Source organism: Castor canadensis, chromosome 5, assembly GCF_047511655.1.
Source record: "Castor canadensis chromosome 5, mCasCan1.hap1v2, whole genome shotgun sequence".
Taxonomy (NCBI): domain Eukaryota; kingdom Metazoa; phylum Chordata; class Mammalia; order Rodentia; family Castoridae; genus Castor; species Castor canadensis.
This window is the reverse complement of record NC_133390.1, coordinates 154,068,575-154,083,769: the sequence shown is the minus strand read 5'-3', so window position 1 is coordinate 154,083,769 and position 15,195 is coordinate 154,068,575. Positions and strand designations below refer to the sequence as shown.

Below are 15,195 nucleotides of genomic sequence, written 5' to 3'. Positions count from 1 at the left end.
TCTGCCTGTGCCCTGGGTCCCCGAGCTCTGTCTCTGCCCCAGGTGATCTGATTCAGCTTCTAGGCTGCTGCCCAGGCCCTGGACACAGGTGGATGGCTCGCCCCAAGAGGCCTGCAGAGCCTCATAGCCAACAGCACACATCTACAACTTCCCACCATCTCCCCCCAGTCCCTGCCTGATGGTTGCTGATTCAGAGTTTCAGGTGGATCTGTGCCGGCGTTGTGGCTGCCCTGGGGTTTACTCCAGATGAGGAAGGACGTGTTTCTGTTCCTCAGCTCTCAGAAGCAGGAGTTCTGCCCTCGTCCCACAGCAGGACTTCCTCCAGGGCTGCCAACAGCAGTGTTTCCCCTCCTGGTCCTCAGTGCGGTGCCTGTACTGAAAGAATGACCCTCTTGGGCAAGCATGTACAGATACCCAAGAGGCCCAGGTGGCTCCAGACATCTGAGGAGGCCCAGCCAGGTGTTCTCAGCATACCGGCCTGGGTAGTGAGAAAGGATCTTCGGGCTTTTGTTTTTTCTCTGTATTTAATCTGCACATGTGAAGCGTCTCTTCTGTGTGGTCTTCAGGTGAGAAGAACAGCTGGAATAACAGTGTCTTCATTGTGGTGGGCGTGGTGTGTGCCCTACTGGTGGTCCTGTTGATGGCAGTCCTCTACCTCCTCAGAATCAGACAGAAGAAAGGTAGGTGGAGTACCTTTTTCCTGCCAAGAGTTTGCCCAGGTCTGTTCTTCCTAGAGGGCGTGGCCACTAGATATCTTGGACATCAGTGACTTCCAGGGACAGGAAGCCCAGAGGCAGTTCTGGGGCCTGGGCATACCTTCATCATGTTGGAGTTGGGAGGGTCGTGCCACAGCCTTCTCTTCATGGCTGCAAACTGGCTGTCACTGCCCCACATCTCACATCCTCACAGGACCATTACTGAGGCAGGAAGCAGGGGGCTGCTAGGGTGGCAAGAGGAGCCTCAGGGACTCTTCTTACTGGTGTCAGGTAGGAAAGTCTTTCCCAGGAGCTGCCTGGCAGAGTTCTGCTTTACTCTTACATGGCAGATTCCATGCCAGCCCCGGGCAGCAGGCCAGACGGGAGCAGGTGAGTGCTCCCACCTGCTATCAAGGCAGGGCAAGTGGGAGGGCTGGAGGGAGGCGGCATGTAGAATGTGAGTCCAGCCTGGCACACAATGCACGGCCAGTAAATGCTGGCTCCTGTCGTCGGTATCCTACGTGAACCCAGATACATGATACGCCTTTCCAGGAAAGTCCCTCACAGTGTGAGGTACCTAACCTTTGACTCCACAGTGGGAGGCATCTATACACAGCCAGGACCTCTTCCTTGTTTGTGTCCATGTGTTGTGTATGGGTGTGACTGTGGCTGTGATTCTGAGGCAGTGCAAATCAGGATTTCAGACCCTTGTTACATACTATTAACAATCAACTCAGTCTCCATGAGACTCAGTTTCCTCATCCGTTAGATGAGTTTAGATCACATGTCTTGGAGGATAGTTACAAGACTGCTGTGAAATAGTGGGTCTGACACATTCTAGAGTCTTAGTCACTGCACGTTTCCTTCACCATGCTCAGAGGAGGCAATTTTAAGCTGGTATTTCCAAAACCTTTTTTTTTTTACTGCGAACGATAGAAATAACATTTCACGTCTCAACTGAACACACCCCTTCATATAAAATAGAAACTCTGGTATTTTCTTTTTGGTCATATTCTGCTCTCTTTTCTATTAAAAATGCTGGTTGTGATCCCTATGAGCCACAGTCTGCAACTGGGCCAAGCTGCCGTTCTCTGTCCAGGCCCCAGCTGAACACATGCAGTGTGTGTTGTGCATCAGACACACATCCCTTCTGTGCCCCTCCACCTCTGCCTCCACTGTGTTTCTGTCCCTCTTGGATTGGCTGGAAGGACTCTGCTCTGAGACCCCAGCCAAGCTGAGCCTCACAATCCTGTCCAGGAGGTTGGAGTCAGGTTCTGCCTCCAGAATGTGCAAGAGACACCATCACATCTGCACATGGCTCCCAGAGCTCCTAGGGCACCCACATAGGCAGGGCTGTCTCTCCCCTCTCTTCCAGGGAGGCAGGTCCCTTGCCTAGCAAAGGTAATGGAGCATTTGTGGGGCTGTGGGTGAAATTCCAGTGTTCTTTTCTGAGGCCTGCTTCCTGGTGCTATGGTTGGTTCCTGGATGTGTGAGCTCATTACCACAGGGTAAGGCATCAGTGCCCAGTGCTGCAAAGGAAGGATGGGGGCCTGGAGGGCTGCAGACGAGGGGAGAGCACCCATCCCTGAGTGGCAAGTCTGTGTGCAGAGCCCAGGTTCCAGGCCAAACACAGGCCCTAGAGACAGTGACAAGCAGCACTTGTACAGCTAATCCCAGTGCCCCCTCACTCCTCACCATGGACCTTGGAGAAGGGATTACTACCCCATTTCACACATGAGGAAACAGAGGCATAGAAATGTTATAAGACTTGCTCAGAGCCTCACAGCAGGTAGGTGGAGCCAGGATTCAAAACCAGGGATCATGTTGGGGCTCCCCTTTGCACACCACACTGTCTCACTCTGCCCTAAAAAGTTACCCCTCTTACCCCTGGGCCCTAGGGGGAGGCAACACTTTGTCCCCCAAAAGCTACATACCCCTCTTCCACCTCAGTGTTCAGGGTGAATATTCCCATTTCACTCTAGCCACTTTCCTAGACTCTGGTGTGAAGTGAGGACAATGAATGTCCCGTCACAACTTCAGAGATAACTCACACCCATGTGCCTCTATTTGGATGTGAGGTCCTGAGCAGCAGCCTTCCCACTGCCCTCTTCTCACTGCCCCCCTCACCTTCAGATCCAGGCCCTGCCGCCCAGGCCCTGGCCTGTTTAACCTGGGCTTGGGAGCTCCTGCCTCCAGCCTGTTCAAAGGTGGCGCCGAACACATTTGAGTGCGCGTGTTGCTTTTTAATTACAATTTCACTGCAAAATGAGAGTCAGACGGCTGCGGAGCCTTGGAGGCTGCTCTGTGGGATGCCCATATCACAGGCTGGAAACCTCTGAGCCAGACAGATGCTTTCTTTCTTGGAAAGTGGTGATGTGTAAATAAGTGCATGCCAGGCCAAACTCATGAGTTGTAGAAGCTTAGATAGGGGAAGGGACCCTCCCAGGTTCACACAACAGGTGAGGAATTGGCAGGCATGGGGTTCACACCTGCTCTCCAACTCAAAGGCCTGCCAGAGTCTGTTGTCTAACTGTGAAGGACCTAATGGGACTTGGGCTTGCTGGAGGGTTTCCACTAAAGTTTGTGCTTGAGTGGAAATGAGGCACAGACAGGACAACCTGCCCCTCTCAGGCTGAAGGCTGCTTTGGGAACACTGGCATCTCCTCAAAGGGGGGAAAACCAGACGGTCTGGCTTCCTCCTGGAAGATAATGGACCAGCCACTGGGCTTGGGATTCCCGGTGATTCAGAGGATATGGTTTCAATAATTTCTCCCTGCAGCTATGGAGACAAATATTTATGCCCCCTTCCCCAAAGTTACATAAGCAAAGTGTGTTTCTAGTTAAATAACTAGCTTTTCTCTTCTCTTTCAGCCAAGGGGTCCACTTCTTCCACAAGGTAAGTGTACCACTGAGCCAGGTCGAGGTCAGGTGTTACTTGGCAGCCCCCAAAGCCGCAGCCTGGCACTGACACTCACTCATGCACTTGCCCATCGATATTCTCATTTTTCTTTCATAACCTACTTGCTCGGGATCTGGTTTTGGGGTTTTTGATTGTTTGTTTGTTTGTTTGTTTTTTGCAGTGCTGGGGTTTGAATTTAGGGCCTATACTTTGAGCCACTCTGCCAGCCATTTTTGGTGATAGGATTTTTCAAGATAGGGTCTCGTGAACTATTTGCCTGGGTTGGCTTTGAACTGCCATCCCCCTGTCTCTGCCTCCTGAGTAGCTAAGATTACAGGTGTGAGCCACCTATGCCTGGCCTCGGGATCTGTTTTTAATTATTATCACAAATGAGTGGGTTTCAGTGCACAGCCACACTGATTTCTTGCCTGCAGTGAGGTCTTTGTCTAATCCCACATGGACTATGACAGAACCACCCATGCCTGCTGTGCTCACAGATATCCTACACACAGCTGGGCTCATCCTCCCAGGCCCAAGTTGTATGCTCACCCTTTCCTTCCTTCAATGACTATGTAGTACCTTGCCACAGCATGGCCCTGGAGACCCCGGGGTGGTGCTGGGGTGGACTTGGGATCTCCTGAAACTCACAGCCTGGTCAGGGACTCCGACAATGACACTGTGAAACAGAGGATATGTTGATTTATTGACTCATGTTTACAGTGGTTTGTTGTAAAATCCCTACTATGTGCTGGTGATACAGTCATGAACAAGAATGAGTCAGGACATTGTGGGGCTCAGACATGGTGAGGGATGCAGGCACTGAGTGTGGAAGAAACAATCCAGAATGTTCTATCCAGTGGCGATGGCTGTGATACAGCAAGGGGATGGAGGTCCACGGGATGGAGCAGGGGGCTCTCTTAAGCAAAGGAAGTGGCTACCCCTGAAGAGGGGTCATGAGCAGGGACCTGGAGCTCCAGCACTGTGACCAGGATGGGACGTAGCAGAGGAGGCCAGTGTGGCTGTCGGGGAGAGCAGGAGATGAGGTCAGGGAGCTGCCAGTACTGGGCTCTTAGCTGAAACCCACGCAGCCAGATGTGCCACAAGCTTTTTAGTAAGAAGACATTTTCAGTTTATAGGAAGGTGTCTGATACTCATCCCAGCAAGTACAGACAGCACCCTCGGTCTACCCTGTGAATGTGCTGTGTGGAAACACATACGTTCGTATGACAAGTGATTGATAGGACTGCACATAGCTTCCTGTGGGTTGTGGTCAGGTTTTGCTACCTTGTGTAAATCTTTTGGTTTTCTTTGGAGCTTTCAAAATTGCAGAGTAGCAACTTAGGATCTGGAGCCACAGGAGGGATGTGATCTAGCTTGTTTTAAAAGCATCATCCTCTCTGTGTACAGGAGAGGAGGGTAGAGGCAGAGAAGCCAGGGAGGAGGCTACTGCAATGGTCCAAACAGAAGAGGGTGGCCTTGACCAGGGTGGGCAGAGGGCTGAGAAATGGTCAGATTCTGGATGTAGTTTGAAGATAGAGCCAAGAGGACTTGCTGATGGGTTGGGTGTAGAGTCAAGGACACCTCAAGGTTGGGGACCATGGGGAGCTGTGTCCTCGTTGGGGGGCCATGGGTGATGAGTATAGTGATGGGGGAACCACTGGGCACTGCAGTTGCACATAGCAGGAGGGTCTCATCTGCCTCCAGGGCTCTGGGGAGCTTTGTGTGCTCCTGTCCTTCCCAGCAAGGAAGGGCGCTGAGTGCCCTTGGCGTAAGGCCTTGCCTCCTGCTTTTACCGTCACAGGCAACCTCCTGGACTGAGGCTGGTCCAACCTCTTGACCTCTTTCTCTCGCCCAACACTGTGTTCCAGGGAATCCTGACCCCTTTCTCTGTCTTTGCCTGTCATATTCCCTTACCTGGTACACTGTTTTCAGAGGGCAAGACACATCTCCATCCTCCGCTCAAAGCGCCTCAGTGGCTCCCTGTGGCCTTCAAACTCAAGTCTAGATGCTCTCACAGGGGCTTTAAGGACTGGCTCCTGCTGGCTTTCCACCCCTAGTCTTCACATTGGATGTCTGAGCTGCACCCTGACCCCTTCCCTTCCTGCCACATTCAGGGTCCTCATTCTCCTCCTAGCCCTTGCACACTGGGCTGTCCTAAGATGTGTCACCCCATGTGCACCACCCAGGGTCTCCACAGCTCCAAGCATCAGGGACACAGTGGGCTCTGCGAACTGAACCCCCCAGAGTTACGTGACATGGTAGTTAGATTGGGCACCTCCTTTATCTGTTCACCTCCACTCTTCCTTCTGAGCTCAGCTGGAGTGTGACCTCCTCCAGGTTTAGGGGCTTCTTTCAAGCTTCCTATGGCCCAGTATTGACATCCTGGTGTGCTCAGGTGTCCCATTTTATAACCCAGCTCTTTTGAACACCAGCACCATTACCCTCATGTTCACAGCTGGTAGTTCCTCAGGTTGGCACCATTCCTGGAATGGGTTAGGTGCTCAGTCAAGGTTTGTTGAATGAACAATGAATCAACAAACAGATGACCGAATGACATTCCTAAGCACTACAGTGCTCCTGAGCTCTTCCCATGGAGCCCCTGGAATGCCCCCTCACAGTGGGAAGGAGCTCTTCTATTCTGGTTTTTTGTCTGTATTTTTCACTTGTCTTACCTCTCCAGTTACACAGTGAACTTTTGGAAGGCAAGTACAGTGTCAGTAGCCATAATGACAACATCACTCACAGCTCCTGTTTACTGAGTGCTTATTGTGTCCTATGCACCCATCTGTCCCTTTACTCAGGTTATCCATTTGTGATTTGACTTTTACACAACCCTGTGATTCTTTACTGGCCCTGTGTCACAGGACACTGGTCTCCAGACTTGAGGGTGTAGCAGAGAGGTATATGGGTGGGGGGCTGTTCACACACAAGCTGCAGCTGGAGCCCCTGGCTCCACATGTGTGCCGGGGCTGCTGCTCCCCAGCTGTACTTCGAGAGCCCCTGTTCTAGAAGGTTACAATTGTTTCGATTACAGGGTGGAGGCGACCAGGCTCAGCTCCTAAGTGCTGGAGCTACGACTCCAGCGATTGCTGACATTAACACTGGCGCTCTCCATCACTACCCTGGTATCTCCTGCTGCCTGTGTCTGCTTCCCCAGAGAAGCCGACCGTTTTCTGCCTGTTTTATATTTTTTCAACATGAGCCTACCCAGGGAGCCATGAGATCACTCGCTCCTTTCATCTCTCTAAACCAAAGCCATTCTGGCAAGCAGTGGTGGTGCTTTCCGTGTAGCCACAGCTCGGGCCCTGGCTTGCTGGGATCAGAAGCTTTGCCGAGGATGCCAGTATGGGGGACAACCTGGCCCCTCAGGGTGGGTGCATAGGGGAGGCCATTGCTTTTGAGCTGAAAGGCCTTGCAGGTTGCAGGGCTGCGAAGGGACAGCTCTCCTAACTCCCTAGGTTAGGGCTACACAGGCAGAACATTGTCTGCCGTTCTCCTCAGTGCAGACAAGAGAAAAGCATCTCGGCGCTCTTAATTGGGCACTGGAGTTTATTTGGTCAGCCATTTGTTCATCTGTCAGATACTGACTGCATTTATTCTTAGAATATTAGGGCTTCCCCGATTCTTTTCTTTTATTCCTCTGGACTGAGCCCAGCACAGTGCCAGGTTTGAGCTAGGGAATCGCAAAAGATGCTAAGCCTGGTCTCTTGGCACTTTGCATGCGTTGAGAGAGATGTTCATTCATTTGTTCAAATATTTATAGGGCCAACTGCATGCCAGCCCCATATTTGGTGTTGGGGCTTCAGTGTCCCTCCCCACGGGGAGCTCATGGTCCCTTGGGGAGGCAGCTTTCCAAATAAATTGAGAGATTAATAAACACTAGTGCAGGGGCTGAGGAAATAAAACCAAGGCAGATAAGGGGTGGAACAAAGCAGGAGGTGAGGTGTGGGGCCATTAGGGAAGGCTTCTCTAAGGAGGCGATGCTTAGAAGACAGCTAAAGGATGAGAAGTGCAAGCATGGAGCTATCTGGAGCAGGAGTAGACCAAACAAAGGGAGCAGCCAGTGCCAAGGCCCTGAGGCAGGAGCATTTGGACATGTTTATGGAACATGGAGAAGGCCAGTGTAGCAAGAGCAGAGGGAGGGAAGGAGGGAGATGGAAGTCCAGAGCAGTCAGTGGGGGCAGAGCCTTGCTTTCACTATGCAGTGATCCTCCTACTTCAATCTCCTGAGCGCCTCAGCCCGGGATGAACACTAGTGGTGCCGTTCACTGAGGTAGAAAGAGCAGGGGAGAAAGGGAATAATTGGTGACAGTCTGAAATACTGATCCAAAACAGGAACTGGATCTCCTGAGAATGGAGTTTGGGGGTGTAGGCTTCCCCCAGAAAGAACTGTTGAAGAGGCATGAGGCAGATGAAGAGGCAAGGAGGATGTGTGTGCAAAAGCTGTGGAGCCACCTGACCAGTGTTCCTTCCAAGTCACTTGCTGGGTACCCAAGAGTGTGGTGAAACACCGTGGCAGAGATGGAAGTGTGCAGGAAGGTTGGAGATTGTCACGGAGGGGCCGCCCTGCCAGCCCAGCACTGTCAGCAGAGTCTTCTGAGGAGACAGCACTGTGGTTAACTCTTGAAGGATGCTCAAAGTTAACCAGAGAAAGTGGTGATGGGGTCATTCAGGGCTGTTGCTGAAGCATGAAATGCAAACCACCAAGAAGCCCTGAGGAGGTGGTCGGTGGGTGGGTCCTGAGGAGCTGAGGGCTGGGAGTGAATGGGCCTGGGGGATTTGGTATGGCAGACCACAGGGGCTTCTGAGCATGGTGATGAGTTGAGCCTGAACCAGACGGGCAATGGGGAGCTGCAGAAGGGTGACAAGCCAGCAGGGTGGAGATACATGTGCATGACCCCCCTACCAGACATGTCCCTAATCCTGGAGAGCTGCCTCCGTGGCCATGTGAGGCCTGTCGTGTCCCAGAACTGCCTCTGAGCCAAGCACTCATGCCAGCTCCATTAATAACCCCGCCACCAAGCCCCATTGCACATTTCTGACATTGTCCGAGCTCAAGTGCCCAGAGTTGCTGGCTTGAGAATTTACACGATTCCTGCCAGACCGGTGGCTCTGCCTTGCTCATCTCCTTGACCGTGACCCTCCAGTGAGCCAAGTCATGGCCTTCAACTACAGAGTCAAGCACATGAACAGCTTTTTTGATTAAGCAGGACATCTTTCTTTCTTCTTTTTTCTTAACAGGAATGCATAGATATTTATGACATAGAGAATGAAGAAAAATACCCCCACAAAGACCACTGCTGTTAGCATTTTCCTTCCAGAGTTATCCACACATTTCTCATCATTGAAATTATCCCACAGAGATGTGCTTTTTCACTGATCATTATAATGTCATCATTTATAACTCACAAGAAAACATCTCCTCGGGCTGGAGGTGTGGCTCAGTGGTAGAGCGCTTGCCTATCATGCATGGGGCTTTGGCTTTGATTGCCAGCACCAACCACAAAAACAAAACAAAACAAAAGTGAAAATAAAGAAGCCTCCTGAGCCTTTTAAATCATAACCCATAAATATATCCTAATTTCCTAAACTGGTCCCATTTGGCAACAGGATACAAAGTTCTTTCCCCTATCTTGCCCGTGACACGTGCCTCTGAACACAAAGCCTTATCTATACAGAATTCCTCTCTCCCCAAAATGCAGTTGTGAGTCAAAAGATGAGGATGCTGGCCAAACTCTTGATTTTGGCCCGTTTCCCAAAGCTTTACCCTGGTTGCCTCTTGCACCAGTAGTGGAAAGACCCCATCTGTTTCACCTTTCCTTCAGTATACATTCTTGAGCAATGTTCACAAAGATCCCGCCAAAAAAGGTAAAGAAAAAAAGAAAAAGACAGTACATTGTTGAAAATTCCTCCTTAGTGAGATCAGTCCCCATGTCCAAACATTTGATAAGCAGTTGTGATTCTGCTGTGACTCATCTATCCATGTCCTCTCCCTGTATAGGAAGTGGAACCTAAATGTTATTCTTATCAATTTGCATGAGCCCTTGAGATAGTGCGGGTATTTTTATCTGTGCGTCTCTTTCCCTTTTTAGGTTGCATGAGCCAGAGAAGAATGCCAGAGAAATAACCCAGGTACAGTCTTTGGTGAGCCACCCTTCCTGGGAAACTCAGGGTGTGATTTCCTTCCATCAGCCAGAGCTGCAGATCCGGTTCTAAATTAAGGCTGTCCCTAAAGGAGGAGGATGTATACATTCCTAATTTCCCTCAGGTCCTCTGTCTTTCTTGTCTCTGTTCCATCCAGGAGACGCGGGTGCAGCCTCCTGGGTTCATTGCTACCCCTTTGCACAACTCCAGGGGGTGTCACTCACACTGTGGCCTATGTAAGTGCCAGGGAGTCTGGCTGCAGACTTCCTTAGTGTGGATTGTGCCTTCCTGCCTCTGGGCATTTGCTCAAGCCAGCTCCTCCAGGAGCATCACTCAAAGCTCACTTCCTCCTCCTCCTCTTCCCTGGACACAACGCAGCCCGCCAGCGCATCTTTGGCCTTTGCTGATGGAAAGACCCTGTATTATTAATTACCCCTCTCGAGGGCACTGGCCCTTGACCTAGTAGCTTCTCCCTTGCACTGCTGAGTTTTCATAGACCATGTGATTTAGCCTGTTTCAGAGCTCTGTCTGTCAACAGCTGACACTGTCAGACCTCAGAGGCACAGGCTCCTCAGTGCCTTGTAATGAGACGCCCTGCTGTGAACCCAGGATGCCGGCTGTCCTTGATAATTCCCGAGCGGTTGACATCATTTTAGACATAATCTGTTGGAGGGGCCACACTGTGAGAGGCACTCGGCCTGCTGTCCTGCTGCAGCCCCCTGCAGCCCCCTGCAGCCCCCTGCAGCCCCAGCAGCGCTGGGCATGAGTTTGGGTGGTAATTAGCAAGTACAAAACAATTTCCAATCATGACAGAGAGAAGCCTCCCCCGCCCCCCCCCCCACCTCCCTCCAGTCATTTCACCTCTGGATGTCCTTCTGGAACCTTTTGGGGAAAGGATAATGGTGAGAATTGGTCAGTGACATCTGTAGAAATCCACATTTAAAGATAAATTGGGTACCCACTAAGTGCCAGACCCCGAGCGTGAGCAAGGAAGTCACAGCCCACTCTTGTGGAGCAGGCAGGGTTACTGACAGGCACCTGCCCTGGCCAGGGGGTCTCCAGTGTTGCCGATGTGGGCTTCCTAGACAGCAGTGAGTGCCTTCCAGACTCGAGAGAAGAGCTGTGGGGTGGGAGGCCACCACTTTAGGGTCCAACCAACTTTGGTTCTTTTCCAGCTGGGTGACTTTGCCTGAATTATCAGGGGTCCCTAGGACTCAGTTCCTTCCCCTGGGAAATGAGATCAGAAGTTCTGAGCATGGTTGTAGTCAGGCTTAAGTGAAGGGATCTGTGTGATTGAGTGGGTCCAAGCCCCAAGACTACCATCAGCGGCTACTGTTGTACACAGCTAGGAGTTGTGGGGTGTGATCTCCCCACCCTGCTTCTATAGCAAAGGTGCTGAGCGCAGGGGAGCAAAGTTTATACTTTATGCTGGCGAATTTTAAGGCACTGTCACAGGTGGTAAGATGAGCACAGGGAAGGTGTTCAGGTTTGCTACATGCCTGACGGTGATTGCTAACATTCACTGAAGGCAAGTGCTCACTGTGTACCCTTGCTGGGCTCTGTTCTTTATTCCACCCTCACAGCAGCCATATGACAGATACTATTATTATCCCCACTTTACAACTGGCAAAATTGAGGCCCAGAAAACTTAAATGAATTGTTCCAAGTCCCTCAGCTGGAGAAGGCAGAACCAGGATTCAAACCCAGGTCTCTGACTCCAGAAGCTTTACCACTTTACTGACTGATGGCCTCATTCTCACACAGCCCCTGTTCTCTGTCTTCCAGGCTCCAGCTTCACCCAGAGTGAGGCTGAAATTATTGCTATCCATCTTTCACTCATCCACCCACCCACCTACCCACCCTGCCATCCATCCATCCATTCATCCATCCATCCATCTGTCTATCTGTCCACCCATTCCTTCTACATGGATCAGGTTTCTTCTGTTCCAGCCTTGATGTCTCCATCATAACAAATGCCTGGCAAATATTCATTGAAATGAATAAATGTCCCAACCACTGGGAGACCATATCTACTCAGACCCTGAAACAAATACAGTCCTCAGTGGTGGGCACTATGATAGGGCAGTGTGAGCTGAGAAGCACAGAGGAGGAGCCCTGGGCCTGGCCAGGGGTGTGGAGGACAGGGATCTTAGGATGAAGCAGTGATTCATCTTAGTGATGAATGTGTGGCGTGGGTTGGGATTCATTACAAGGAGAAGGACGGGTGGACACTCCAGGCAGAGGGATGGACCTGGGGAAAGGAGACGGGAGTACAGATGGTTCCAGCTGGGAGAAGGGAGGGGACCTGAAGCAGGGCTGTGAAGTGATCATGTGGATGGGCATTCCAGAAAGACCCTTCAGGCTGTGGGAAGAGGAAGGTAGATTGGAAGGAGTAAAGCAGGAGGCAGGTAATCTTGGCAAGAAAAGAGGGATCTGAATTAGGACTGAGCCCATGGGGGCTGAAAGGGACAGAAGCATGCAGACTTGATACCCAGTTGATGAGTGAGTGGGCTGAAGGCTACAGAACAACCTTCTCTCCATCTCTTTTAGATCCAGGACACAAATGACATCAATGATATCACATATGCAGACCTGAATCTGCCCAAGGAGAAGAAGTCTGTCCCCCGGGCTGCTGAGCCCAACAACCACACTGAGTATGCCAGCATTCAGACTGGCCCGCCACCTAAGCCAGAGGATACCCTCACCTATGCCGACCTGGACATGGTCCACCTCAACCGGGTCCCCAAGCAGCCAGCCCCCAAGCCTGAACCATCCTTTTCAGAGTATGCCAGTGTCCAAGTCCAGAGGAAGTGAATGGGATTGCGTCGGTTCTAGGGCCTGTCCCCACAAGTTGTCTTGTTCCACATGGAGTGGCCGTGATGAGGACAGCCAGCCCAATTTCTGGAGGGCTGGGTGTGCAGGTCCTGGGACCAGGAGTGAGGGTGGCTCTTGTCTGCCAACCCCCTCCCCTTGGCTGTCCAGCATTTCCAGGCCAGCCCCGGCCCCTGCCATTCCACCTTGCTCCACATCTGGAGGCTGGAGTTGCCAAACCAGCTGGGGAACTGGTCAGAGCCTCCTGAAGTCTATGAACTGTTGTGCCTCTGACCATCATGCACAGGTCTGGGTCATGGTCTTGGAGACCCTGGGCCACATCCTTGATGTTCCAGAACCTGATCTTCCAGGGTGAAGAGGAAATTCCACCTCCTGCTACCACCTCCACCCAACTAGGGCTTTGGGGAAATGTCCCTTTTAGATCAAACTGCCCCATCCATGGAGAAGCTGGAAAAAACTGAGAACTGCGTCCCAAGACTGGGTGAGGTTGCTGTCAACATCCCTGATGTCCCCACTCCCTGAACTGACAAGCCACAAGCCCTAGGGGAGGAGGGGACCCTCTTCCTTGGGCCAGCCAAGACTCCTAGGACACCATCAGTCCTACTGGGCCACCCCCCACCTCTCCTTTCTAGACCCAAGCTTGCTTCCTCCAGCTAGCACTAACTCAGCAGCACCCATGGACGCCTGTAAATTATTGAGAAATGTGAACTGTGCAATCTTGAAGCCGAGGTGTTAGAAAACTTGATCTGTGGTGTTTTGTTTTGTTTTGTTTTTTTCTTAAAACAACAGCAACGTTCTCTTGGCTCTTCGTCATGTGTTGAAGTTCATGGTGGGTTGTGTGAAGTCTGAGGTTTAACGGTTTGTTGTCCTGGAGGGAATTTCTTACAGCAGAAACAGTTCCTCCAAGTCCCAGATCCCTGAGGACAGGAAGAAGGATATTTGGCTGCTCTAGGGAAGCATCAGCCTTCTCTCTGGGACTAACTTGACCCTGATCTTGGCCAAGCCACGTGCTGGTCCTGCCTTCCGTGGCCCTGCTGTGGTAAGTGCAAACCTGCCCAGTGTTTCCCAGGCAACCTCGGTATGCTCTTCCATAAAGAAGGGAGAGGGAGAGGGATGGTGACACCCCTTGCACTGTCTTTCATAAGCACTTAGGGACATGTGGAGGGGAGGGGCACTGAGCCAGCCATTTGTCCCACTCCTTTAGCAACTGCCCCCCTTCTAGCTCTCTGAGCCAACCCTTGCAAGAGGAACCTTCCATCTTTGCTCCCAGACCCTACAGAGATTAAAACAGGTCACACAGCCAAGACAGCCAAGCTGTGAGCCAGGACACATCCACTTCTGTCCTTCTGTCTCAGGAGGTTGGGCAGAGTCTGTAACCCAGTTACCCTGTGACTCCTACCCTTCCAACTGGGGGCAAGGACCTGACTGGGCCTAGGGCAGGCAAATGTTGTAACCCTGCTTATTCAGTCTTCACATGTAACTTGTAGTGCTGAGACAGGAATGTCCCTGACATTCCTCAGGCATGGGATGCCTGAGGGGTTTCTGGCTCAGGCTGAGACTGAGCCATTGTGCCCTTTCCTGCAGGTGCAAAGGGGAACATCAGTAGCTCAGCAAGGACCTGGCTTCTCTGGGTGGGTAGCTTGAGGTTTTATATGATGGTATCCAGGAATTGGCCGAGCCAGCAGGCCATGTGGACAGTGCTGACACAACAAGCCCGAGCTCCTCTGTGGCTCTGGGAGCCATGGTGGCCCAGCCACCTGCTCAGGCTGTTTCCCAGTTCCAAAGTGTAAACCTCCACCTGCGTCTCTCCTACCAGAGACCGCACGTACGTGCATGCACACACCCCCCAACATACAGGATTTTAAAAGAATGTTTTCTTGGTGCCATTTTAATTTCATTTTCTTTTCATTTTTGGAGGGGGAAATAAGGGAATGAGGCCAGGGAAGATGATAGCTTTAGCTTCAGCCAGGCAGCCTGGAGGGTCCCCACAGTTCATGTACGGAACCCCAGGAAAAGGAAGAGGTTGAAAGAGCCCTGCGGAAGGAGCGTGGTTTCAGGAGTTTATTTTCAGACTGTTGGGAAGGAAACAGGCCCCATTTTGTATATAGTTGCAACTTAAACTTTTTGGCTTGCAAAATATTTTTGTAATAAAGATTTCTGGGTAACAGTGATGCCTTTGAGTGTTGTGTGTTCTTATCTTTGGGTTGTGTTCCGGGCCTCCTTGGAGGCTGCCATCTGCCTGTCCTCAGGAGCAGCAGGGAGGGGACATAGCCCAGGGTACTCCATCCTCTCTTGTGGTTTTATAGATGTAAAGCTTCTGTTTCCCTGGCTCAGAGGGAGTCAAGGCAAGACAGGGATGAAAATCCATACAGGCCACCGAGTTTGGATTCTCTCTGCTGTGGGAATTTGGACAACCCACTCCTTGAAACTTGGCCCCTCATCTGCCTCCCTGCTAGGGTTTCTGAGGGGAGTAATGAAGGGAACAGGACACCGGGCCCCATGTGTTGCATGTGGCCATTTCTTCCTGCCCTTCCTCCGGAGCCTCACTCTCCTCTACCAAATGCAGGATCTAATGCCTGTCCTATAATATCCTTGCTAGAAGACCGTGGCAAGTGCTCAAAAATG

General features: G+C 51.5%; 1 protein-coding gene across 6 annotated transcripts in view; it reads left to right on the top strand.

Moving 5' to 3' along the window:
- Positions 1–14,741, top strand: part of Sirpa (signal regulatory protein alpha) — a 40,806-nt gene extending 26,065 nt beyond the window's left edge. For 5 of the 6 annotated variants that reach the window (XM_074074478.1, XM_074074473.1, XM_074074474.1 and 2 more), the window contains 4 exons: positions 567–680; positions 3,567–3,591; positions 9,687–9,738; positions 12,289–14,741. In XM_074074478.1, coding sequence (XP_073930579.1) covers positions 567–680; positions 3,567–3,591; positions 9,687–9,738; positions 12,289–12,552 — 455 coding nt within the window. In that variant the 3' untranslated portion in view covers positions 12,553–14,741. The remainder of the gene's footprint in view (positions 1–566; positions 681–3,566; positions 3,592–9,686; positions 9,739–12,288) is intronic. The other variant, XM_074074475.1, reaches the window with a different exon arrangement.
- The last annotated feature ends 454 nt before the right edge of the window (positions 14,742–15,195 follow it).